Here is a 12,500-nt window from a genome sequence, read left to right as displayed (position 1 = left end):
GCGCATAAGGAAAAAAAAACAGTAGAAGAAATGAAAGAGAAAAAAACATTAAACACATTTCACCACCAATTTGCAAAAATTAGACAAAAATAATGCAATTGCATGACAATATATTAATCATCACAACCAATTCTTTTTAATTTTGATATATGTGTTAATTTCGACCAACCTGTTTTTTCCTAAGACTACAAATCTGTTTCCAATTTTTTCCTCAATGACTCTAAAAGGACCTTCAAATTTCGGGCCTAATTTGTAATTCAGCTCGTTCCTCATGTTGATTTTTAAAAACACCTTGTCTCCGACCTTGATCTTGGGATCAGATGTTTTACTAATACTTTTCTCTAACATTTCTCCGGTCGCGACTTCAAGGTTATGGCTGAGACAAGCATGTCTCTCTCTCGCTGTAGATATCAATGATTCGATTGTATCCTCCCCATGATGAAGTATTATTAGCAAATCAAATGTGCCTTGTGCTGGGCAACCAAACAAAGCTTTAAATGGAGACATTTTAATGGAATCACTAACCACAGTGTTAATACTATGTTTAACAATATCAATATATCTGTCCCAATTCTTATCATTACCACCTACAGTTTTCCTGAGAGCTTTGAGCACTTTCTTCTTCGCTCGTTCACACAACCAATTAGCCTCAGGTCTGAATGGAATAATTGTAAATTTCTGTATCCCCATGACTTCTGCTAAACATTCCAAAGTTTTGTTCATAAATTCTCTGCCATTGTCAGTCAATAGAACCTCGGGTGAGCCGTATCTGCAAATGACACAATTGAAAAATGCTACAGCTACTTCTTCAGCCGTTTTATGCTTAAGTGGGAAAATTTCTACTATCCTTGTAAGTTCATCTATTATTACTAACAAGTACTTATTCGCATATCTAGACTCACAAAAATTTCTCAGGATATCCATATGTATTCTCTGAAAAGGTCTACTTGGTATAGGATATGATCCTAATTTGTATGAAGTTATCCTTGCAGGTTTGCATGCGTTGCATACTATACAATTTTTTACAGGTTATTGGGTAAAAATGTTTTCGTGCATGTGGATGATATTTTAGTAGCAACAGACACGATCGCACAACACCTGGAAGTGCTTACAGAAGTACTTAGGAGGCTTAGATTAGCGGGGTTGAAAATTAAGCTAGCTAAGTGTTCATTCTTGAAAAATCAAATCACATATCTAGAACATGTTATATCTAAGGAAGGGATTAGAGTAAATGACGATAAAGTCAAAGCAATAGTGAATTTTTGCACCCCGAGATCAAAGAAAGAGATTAAGCCATTCCTGGGTATCGCCGGTTTCTTCAGGAGGTTTGTGAAAGGGTTCTCTAATATAGTAGCTCCCCTAACAGATGTATTGCGGGAAAACGTTCAATTTCAATGGAAGGAACTCCAGTCGGAGAGTTTTCAAAAGCTTACGGACGCGTTAACGAATCTTCCTGTTTTGAAGTTTCCAGATTTTAGCAAACCTTTCACATTAGTGACTGATGCCAGCCAGGAGGGTATAGGTGCTTGCCTTATGCAAAAGTTTGATGGGAAATTCCATCCCATAGCCTTTTATAGCAGGAAGCTCAGGACAAAGGGCAGCAATGAGAGATTAATGGCTACCATAGATAAAGAAACCTTTGCAATAGTGTCGAGCTTGGTTCATTTTAAAATGTTACTGATGGGGAATGAAGTAGAAGTCCTTACAGACTACAAGCCATTATTAGATCTTTTTAATAAACCCGATTTGTCGCCCAAAAGAGCTTGATGGTTTCTAACTATCAGAGATTTTGATGCAAAGCTCAAATATATAGAAGGCAAATTAAATGCAGTTGCAGATGCCCTTAATAGAAGTTTTTATGACAAGGAAGGATTTCAAGTTGTGCAAGTCACTAGCAAGTCTATACAATGGGATATGGCTCTCATAGAGCAAAGGCAAGATGAAGACTTACCCTCTACCAATCAAGAAGTAAGAATTGAATATGAAGTAAGAGAATATCTTCCCAGTTCAATGGAAACATAGACTGAGAGAGAGAGAGAGATCACCCGACGATGTTCATTATGCAAACCAAAATTACAACCTGTGGCTCGTTTTGGTAAACGATGATGCCACTAACAAATGGTGGCAAGCGATTGTGGGACCACCAACAAATGGTATGCAGCTATTGTGGGAACATCGACAGTAGCAGAACTTAAACTTGATCATACATCGGAATCTTTCTACTATGACAGGACAGAAGAAAATACAATCAACCACGAGAGTCGCCATCGTGTCTCAGGCAACAGCGTTATGACACCAAGAGACTTCAACTCATCGTAGGAGACGAACTTGGAACAAGAGCATCTTTATTAACATATATAAGCCATAAAATACATATTGGCTTCTTCATCGTAAGTTGGCCGTCATAGACAGCGTGGAAATTCGAGAACTTCCGCCGTACGTGACTTCCGCAGAGTATCATCAGTAAACCAACGAAACGGAAAACAGACGTTCTACAAACAAACACACCACACGAATTGTCAAACTGTGTCACTCGTCGGAAGCAAGGAAGGAAGTCAGCTGATCCATGATGTCATATGAACACCATGGGCTTCTCCCATATAACCAGCTAAGTATACCTTTTTTATTCATTCGTGAGATCGCTACACTGGGTGAGTTAGGAGACATCAATTAATCTTCCTTTTCTTGCAGGAATCTATCTTCATCACTTGGTTAACCGTTCCCGCAAGATTTTATCTTTGCAATTCATGCCAACCCTTCTTTTTCAGAGGTTTTACTGAAATATTTCATCATATCTTATGTGCCTAACTTTATCATTTTGGGGGGGACACATTATTATTTCTGTGCCACATTGTGTTGTACATAGCATATGTGTTTATGCAGTGGACGTGTGTACTCATATAGGTATTTTGACAGGGTTGCCAATAGACATAATAATCGTAAGAAGCAATAGGTAAATATAGTGACTGCAGTTCCCTTGGCGACATCTGCCCCAGTCTCACCCACTAACCCAGTACTCACGTTAGTTAATGCAAGATCTGCAGTTGTCCCTTTCCAAGGCTGCATTAATGGTTTTTTGCCTGAAGGAGTAGAATCATCTGAAAGCTAAATGTATCAGTTTGCCATCCCTACAGCTACAGGAAGCTAAGTGCTTCATTGACTTTGTAGAAAGGGGAGGCTGGGTCCTACCTTAGTGGTGTTTCCTTTCAGGAGGCAAAGACATGGGATGATTTTAAAGCTAAATTACACCCAGTATATGGTAGTGAAGAACCCTTGGACGAGGTTTTAGCTCTAAGAAATATTTTTCATCTGGTCTTATTGCAGACTGTCTGAATGAATATCTGGAACAACTGAATACATCTAATTGGGTTAGCGGCAAAAATATGACTGTAAAGGATTTTACGAGGCTCATGTAGTTAATATTCATAACAGCTATGTTGCCATACCTTGGTACGGTGTTTTGGTGAGGAATTAACGTCAGATAGTATGGAACTTGATATCTACAAACTAATTAAGAAACATATGTCTAAATGTGCAAATTTAGATCCCTCACTTGTCCAAGTTTTTGCAAAGAATGGAAACAAATCACAGCAGGTAAACGTAGTTCATAGTAACACGGCAGAGATCACTTGTTTTAACTGTAAACGGACGGGACATATGATAGCAGATTGCAGTACACATTTTTGCTCCATTCAAAATAACTCAAGTCATGCGTACGCTCGCTGTTTCTTGCACAACCAGCCGCAGAGTAATGCTAAAAATACACAGCAAGTAGCAAATGATAATAAGAAGAAGAATCCACATTATCACAAAAAGAAACAAGTGAACAGTAACTCTGCTCAGAATCAGAAACAAGCAAATCAGGCTTCAGGGAACATGGTTCCTAACCCGTCTAGCCAAAACAATCAGTCAGTCAAATTTTCCGAGTGTCCAAAGCAAAGCAAATACCACGTAATTAACTCCAGCGGGGGGGAGAGTGATGTTGGGTCATCCGTATCAACATCCTTTGAATTAGAAAATAAATTTAATCATCCAGAAGACTTATGCGAAACACAGAATTTTCCTATGAATCACACGACCGTATCCAAAAAGTCAGTGCAGGACCCAGTAGATTTTCATAGAATTCTTGCTATAATCAGTAATGATGAATTAGTACAACGTACTTTTCACACCGTAAATCTAGAATATCAGCTTTTACATTGTTTTTCGATTCCAGTAGTCCACGTAATATCATGGACTTACGGACTCATCACTTGTTGTTTTCAAACTTCCCTATTGAGAGGTCCGGAGTACGACTTTCGGGCATTGGCAATAAAGAACTAAGTGTTGCGGCGTAACTCAGGTTCAGTACAAGGTGGGTAAGCGCACACTTACCGACACATTTATAGTTGTACAACACATTGATATGTATCCAGTTGTAATTGTAGGATATCCATCCATGTGCATAAGAAATATTATCCTAGCTCCTGCCTAAAATGGCATGTTTATCAAAGGAAAATTCTACAAATCTTCCAACACATTAAAATCCGTTTTGGACAAAAAGGAGACAGACAATCAAACAGTAACGTACATTGGAGAACCAATCACCTGTCTTATGAATCATGACATTGTCTAAGTGACCCAACAGAATTCTTGCACACCCGTATTGGCAGCTTGCACACAATCTATCGAGCCTAATGCACCCTTGTACCTATCAGTGCGGGTTAAGAAAACTTTGCTGGATCTGAAATTTTAATCCTTCAAGACACTGAAAATTAATGGACTTTCCATGATGCAAGCATTATACACTGTTGACTCACGGCATCAGGTTAACATTGAAGTCTGTAACCACTTGATTACTGATCTAGTAATCAAACAACATCAGCATACTGTGGATATGGAAGTGTATAAATATCGCTTCTTACTGTTGTTGAAATTAACCACGCTCAACCCATTGTTGACGAATCCCTCTTACAATCTATCAAAAGTAAAATCAATAAAGACATTCAAGAGGTGGGGAACCAGAAGAAATTTTTTGAACTTTTATCTAAATATCATGATGTTTTCTCCACTAGCGAGGGATCTCTAAGGAAAACGGATGTCATTGAACACCAAATATGGTTAAAAGACAAGCATAAAGTTATTTACGTACCTTCATATCGACTCCCTATGAAATTTCAGAATGAAATAAATGACGAGGTAGAACAGATGTTAGAAGGAGTCATTAGGAAATCGAACAGTCCTTATAACTTTCCTTTAATTGTTGTACCCAAGAAAGATTGGACTTGGCAAATTTGCTTAGATTTCCGTCGCTTAAATGAGGAATTGATTCCCGATCGTTTACCGGTGCCATGTATGGATGATATCTTATTCTTGTTAGGACAGAAAAGATATTTCACCAACTTGGATTTACTTAAAGGCTTTCACCAGTTACCCTTAGCTAAGGAGAGTACCCCATACACCGCCTTCAGCACAGCCAGGGGACACTATGAATTTTTATGTATGCCTTTTGGCTTACGTTGCGCCCCAATCACATTTACTAGAATGATTAACATAGTGTTTGGAGACTTATTGGGAGATACCTTTCATGCCTATATGGACGATCTTGTAATCTTTTCTCATACCTTAGAAGAACATTTGCATAAACTAGAACTAGTGCTACAAAGATTAAGACAACACAATTTAAGAGTAAAAATATCCAAATGTGAGTTTTTTAAGACAGAGTTAGTCAATTTAGGTTTTACAGTATCTAGTCAAGGTCTTAAGGTAGTCCATGATAAGGTGTTGGCTATCTGTAACTTTCCAGTACCTAAAACAATTTCTTGGGTGCAGCGGTTACTACTGCCAGTTTGTGTACAACTACTCAATCATAGCAGCTCCTTTAACTGATCTTATGAAGAAGGGCATAGATTTTATATGGTCTGAAACGCATCAACAGGCGTTCGATACTTTGAAAGAAAAATTGTGCAGTTCACCTATCTTAAAATTCCCTGATTTCAGTAAGGAATTCTTTATCGCAACTGATGCCTCAGACCAGGGGGTAGGAGGGGTACTACTTCAGCCATATGATAAACAGTTCTTCCCGATAGCTTTTTATTCACGTAAACCGAAGCCCTCTGGAAGTAAATATGCTGTAATAGACAAGGAAGGGCTAGCTATCGCTAACTCACTAGTACATTTTAAGTTCATAATCTATGGCTATGCTGTTAAGGTCCTTACTGACCATAAGCCCCTCACCTTCTTCAAAGGCTTTAATCACAGTCCCAAAAGAACTCGGTGGCATATGATCATTCAGGACTTTGGCACAAAGATAGGATACTTACCTGGGAAAGCAAATTTCATCACTGATGCATCATCCCGCAACCCCGTGCCATCATGCATGGAACCGTTAGCTGAACTAGAAGATATAGCAACATCCGTACCCATTGTTAAAACAGTATCTGAACAAGAAAATTCACTAATACAAACGATCGCGCACATTGAAGACCCAGGTTGTAGCGCTGAACTGGTACAGACTGAACAAAAGAAAGATCAGAAGTTAAGTAAAATAATAGATGCTTTGAACGAAAATCCTAAAGAAAAAGAATATTTAAAGTATGCGCAGCAGAATTATATAATCAAAGATAATATTCTGTGTAGGTCTGTGACGAGGAAAACACGAAGCACTGCAGGTGACTAACGATCATGTAGGGGTACTAATCTCTCTTATACCAATCGTCCTGAACTGGTTGTATTCCAATCCCTTACATGGTCATCCCGGGTTCTCTATCATTGTCACAGAAAGCCAAATCACTATTCTACTGGTCTACAATGCTTACAGATATAAAAAAACACATAGCTAATTGTCACATTTGTCACGAAAACAAAGGGCACACTAAGACACCTGTCAGCCTAGGGCCTACCCCGTACCAAATCAACCCTTTGAAAGAGTACACTTAGATTTATCAACAGGGATTTACGAATCTGACAGGAAATAAGCACCTCTTAGTGTTAATTGATGCTTTGGCCAGGTACACAGAACTAATAGCATTGAAAACAAAAACCGCAATTGAATGCGCTACGAAATTCTACGAGTGCTACATCTGTAAACACGGAATTCTACACATGATAATCTCCGACTCTGGTGGAGAATTCAATAATCAGTTCCTTACCTCGTTTTGCGAATTCCTTTGCATTAAGAAGATTAATACCATGATTTATAACCCAGAGTCAAACGGATTGGTGGAAAGGGTAAATAGGAAGGTGTTAAATATCCTACGAGTTACACTTGGGGGAATGGATCCCAATTGGGATATTGCCATCCCCATGGTTCTAAGCACTCTTAATCACAGTTACCATGTATCTGTAAAAAGTCCCCACATGAAGCACTTTATGGAACTCCTGCTAGGACGCCTTTCCATATCCTTATGTCCACAAACAATTTAACAAATCCACTAAGGGAAGTTATGAATGCAAGCGTAAGCAGATATAATATACTTCGTAAGAATCTAGAAGAAGCTCAAATAATAATGAAAAAGAATCTTGATAAAACCGCCAAACAAACAAAACCATATGCAGTAGGTGATCGAATCTATATACAAATATACGTGCGCAAGGGTTTGAACTATAAACTAACGCCTAAATTTGAAGGATCTTTCTGTATTCTAGAAATACTAACAGCAAATAGGCTAAAGGTTCAGAACGTAGCACAGCCTACTGACATACAAACCGTGCCATTGGCTCATGTTCGAAGCTAGTGGTAAGGGGAAGAAAGGAAAAAAGGAGAGGAATATATTTATACCTATATATAAAACTTACATAATAAACTAGTATATATAAAACTAGTATGAAAATATATATGTTTTTATCACATATTTTTATCTGTGTTGAATAAGAAGTAGCTAATTTAAACATGAGTAATTACATATAATTAACTATTTGCAGGTTTCCAACATGAAGCTTATCTTGTTTGAACTGGTACTGATTGTTCAGGCATTTTTGTCGTGTGGGACTAGTTCCAAAACAAAGGATATTCAATCCAGTCATGGCTCAATCATTGAAAGGACCGAGGACATATTCCTTACAGCAAGCAGCGTAATTCTTGTAGTTGATATGCAAGCGATTTTCTTGCCAGAGAATGATGTCATTAATCTTAAAACCAACTTATCACGATTTGCTGAGTCAGTGAATCAACTGCACAAACTTGACTTTCCGTACAGTGCAGAGAATCCGCTTGCTCAGACCTTGGGTATCGCCAAGTTGTTGTCTTATGATTTGCAAAACAAGACGGCTGAATCAGAATGCTTGGTACGTGACCTCCTTATGTGGACCGTCAGACACACTTAACGTAGAAAGGCGTAACCCCTTTATCTTTGCTGCACTTAATCTGTTTGGGTCCGTAGCAAGCTTAGGTCTTGGAATTTCCAATCGTCTTAAAATTAACTATCAGAATAAGAGAATTGAATTTTTACAACATGAACATGAATTAATTTTCTCTGAACTTCGCAGGCAGCTAGAGTCAATAAATCAGCTTATGACATTGTTGAATGAACATTCCAGTAACATAAATCAGATCAAAGACGTGCAATCTTTGCTCGCAACTTTAGCATAATGTTATTACAATAGGAAGATGGATCATATACATACAAAGATTTCTCATTTTATTGAAAAATCCAAAGACTTTGGCGCTGCACTTGTTACCGATCAAAGACTTAACATTAACCTTAGAGAATGCTTGTGACAAACTTGGTTACACTCCTTTGTTAGAAGCACATAAGATTGAGTTCTATTATAGCATAATCTCAGTAAGCGTGGAAAATTATAGAATCATGATTAATATCCCCTTTGATCCTTCTGATGCATGGAATCTTACAATGTAGCTCCGTTTCCTATTTACATGTCAATAGCTCATTACCAGTAATATCGAATTTGTCTGGCTACGAATTAATTTCCACTAATAAGGAAACTTTTACGGTCATCAGAGACCAGGGCTTGTTCGCTAATTGTTACACAGCCATGGGTAATAAGGGTTGTATGGCTGACTCCTTTGAATTCCACAATATATTTGAGGGTTCATGTGAGTTAGGCCTAGCCTTTAACGGTACTCTTCCCCACACGTGAGAACACTGCCTGGATCATCTTTACCCTTTTGACGAGTATAAGTTCGCTTACAGGCTGGACAACGGAACCTGGTCGAGATTCTCTACTGAAGAATTTAAAGTCGAATGCTCGGATGGATCAGCTGCATCTTCACGACTGTTCTTCACTGCAAACGGCTGCAGTGGAGCAACGACCAACTACACCGTGCATGGAATAAGCACCATCATAAGGGAGAGAGCTTACCTTGCAAATTTCTCCTGGGGTAACACCCATATCCCAGCACTTCCTCTCTCTTTCAATCAAAAGGTAGCCCAGAAGCTGATGCATTTAGCTACCATGGACTGGACTTTCCCCGCTTACAATGGTGCTGAGGACCTTCGATACTATATCCTGTTAGCTGTGACTCTGGTGATGGTGGTGATTATGGTCGCTGTGAATGTATTCGTTCGGCGTAGGATGAGGAGAACAAGAATGGCTCACCAACAGAACATCAGAGATTGTCCGAACAATCTTCAATGTGCCCTTAAGGCATTTGACATCCGTGTTGCTTAGAAACCGGCCATTCCATTTGATGCATAATGGATTGTTTGGAATTGTGAAATGCACGAAAAGCGGATCAGGTCACTGGCTAATTGTGAAGTAAAGAACCTCATTGACAATGCATTCCATGTGTAAAAGTATCTGAATAAAAGTAATCAGCACACACTTACCTATATCTTCGGTAGAGAATATATTTATGCGTGTACGCACTAGGAATCTATATAAAGTGCACATATTTTAATCACCTTTATTTGAATCAGTAATTTGAATCAATAAATACATGTATACATATATCAGGTATCACCTATCATATATCTATTATCTTATATCTTATCACATATTGGTACCATTAATTTTTATCAATATATGATTTTTCTTTCAATATATAATCTTTGTGTCCTGTAACCATCAGAAATATGTCAATATTTTTGTTGAATATGTATCTTCATGACCTACATTATATAAATGTATCAATATATAACATATAATTCTTGTATTTAGAATCAAATCATATGCATATATCTTGTGTGTGGTTCTATATCTTTATACTCCATGTATTTTTTTATATAATCATTTTATATATATCTGATTTTGGTAGTTATATGTTTACCATAACTTGTGTATCTATATCTGAAACAACACTCGCACACATCCTGTGGCAAGGCAATCTTTCCGACCTGACTGTTCTTTTATATTTGATTTTGTTCGTGGTCAGGGGCCAAAGAGGCCATAGCGGAAAGTCTGCCCGAAATCCAACATAGAGTGTGAAAACCTTACCGAAGCAAAATGTATGTAAAACATCAACAACCACTTCCTTGGGAACCATTTTGGCTCTCACGAGAAAGAGAAGGTTTACGTGTCGTAACCTAGATAAGTATGTTCATTCGTATACCTGTATCTTTGGTTAGTTTTGCTCACCTATGATTTGTAAACGTATTGTGACTCAGACTTCCTCTACTCCTCTTAGTTCAAACATCTATTCAGAAACCTTCTCTGCAATCTATCACAAGATGTAATCTTGAACAATACATTGTATTTTTGCTACTTTGTGTTTCCACGACATACCCTCTACCACTCAAGAAGCAAGAAATGAATATTGAGTAAGAGAATATCTTCCCAGTTCAACGGAGACATAGACTGAGAGGGAGAGAGATCACCCAACGACGTTCGTTACGCGAACCAAAATTACAACCTGTGGCTCGTTTTGGTAAACGACGATGCCACTAACATATATATATATTTATACATATATATATATATATATATATATATATATATGCATATATATATAATAAATATATATTTGCATATATATATATACATATACATATATATATATACATATACATATATATATATATATATATATATATATATATATATATATATATATATATATATACTATACACACACACACACACACACATATATATATATATATATATATATATATATATATATATATATATATATTTTTCTGGAAATATTTTCTGAAAAAATAATACGGTCCAAAAAAGACAAGTCATTAAATAGTACATTTTTCAATTGTGTAACAGTAATATTATATAATTGAAAAAAAAATGCACAATTGAAAAATGTACTATTTAATGACTTGTCTGTTTTGGACCGTATTATTTTCCAGAAATATTTTAATAAACATATAAATGATTTTATAGATAATGTTTACCAGCGCCACCAGAGGAAATTGCAGAGCTTGGGAGTTGCTACTCCTGTTATTAAGCAAAGATGTAATTGCATTTTTAATTTTTCTAACTATGTGCTATCTAAGAGAGAGGAATTTTTTACTTTCGTTTGGGCTTGAATTTTGTTTACCTTCTTATGGACCTGACTATGCCAGATTCTTTTATCCGTTGGAAGTGTTGTTTCAACGTCTCATCAAACTTGATGTAAATATAAATGTTGGCAATTTACAACAGAAAATTTCCTCTTTGGCCCATAAGACCTATTCTCAACTGAAGGTCTCGTGGACTCCGTTCTTTAGAAAAGATGACCTGGAATTATTACCCACACTTAGAAAAAGAGATGATATAGTTATCTGTAAGCCAGACTAGCGAAAGGGTGTCGTAATCTTAAACAAAACTGAATATACAACAAAAATTGAAGAAATTCTCTCCGATAACACTAAATTTAAACTTCTAGGAGAGCCTAACTTTTTAGATATTTATAAACGTGAAGATAACATTAACAGATTTTTAAGGAAACTAAAAAATGAAAACATATTAGATGAAAATACATACCAAAAACTTTGTCTCGGGCTCTTCATTTAGCATTCTTTACTGGCTAACGAAAATTCATAAGCCTGGTTTGCCTACTAGACCAATTATGGCGGCATACAACAGTCCATCTTTTAATATATCAATTTTAAATGAGTTTTCTTTTAACCATTACAATATGAAAAACGGTTGCGAGTTTCAGGATCAAATAACTAAACAGGATGGTGAACTCTTTATGGCCAGTTTTGACGTGGAGTCGTTGTTTACAAATGTCCTTATTAATGGAACTATAAACATCATAATTGATAGAATATTTCCAAGTGAAGAATTTTTATTTCATTGTTTTAATAAGCTTCTTTTTAAGCAATTTTTAGAGCTTGCCGTTCAAGACTCGGCTTTTGTTTTTAACAATAAATTATATTCTCAGGTTGATGGTGTGGCCATGGGTTCTCCCTTGGGCCCATTATTCGCAAATTTTTTTGTCTAGTCTTGAACAAGAATTTTTGAATTCTTGTCCTGATTCTTCTAAACCATTGTTCTACAGAAGGTATGTGGACGATACCTTCGCCCTTTTTAGATAAGAATGGCAAGCTTCATAATTTTTACAGTTATTAACTGGAAACACCCTAACAATAATTTTACTGTGGAACTCGAAAACGGAGATTCCT

The 12,500-nt window shown here is 36.8% G+C and overlaps 1 protein-coding gene across 1 annotated transcript; it reads left to right on the top strand.

Moving 5' to 3' along the window:
- Window positions 1-3,486: 3,486 nt before the first annotated feature.
- On the top strand, window positions 3,487-8,508 carry LOC135208650 (uncharacterized). The gene is made up of 4 exons (XM_064241045.1): window positions 3,487-4,173; window positions 5,161-5,745; window positions 7,903-8,265; window positions 8,467-8,508. Exons 1-4 carry the CDS (start codon window positions 3,487-3,489, stop codon window positions 8,506-8,508), a joined length of 1,677 nt encoding a protein of 558 aa, XP_064097115.1.
- Window positions 8,509-12,500: the final 3,992 nt, after the last annotated feature.

This window comes from Macrobrachium nipponense, chromosome 11 (assembly GCF_015104395.2).
Source record: "Macrobrachium nipponense isolate FS-2020 chromosome 11, ASM1510439v2, whole genome shotgun sequence".
Classification (NCBI taxonomy): Eukaryota; Metazoa; Arthropoda; class Malacostraca; order Decapoda; family Palaemonidae; genus Macrobrachium; species Macrobrachium nipponense.
The sequence above is the reverse complement of the archived record's forward strand: the minus strand, read 5'-3'. Positions and strand labels throughout refer to the sequence as shown.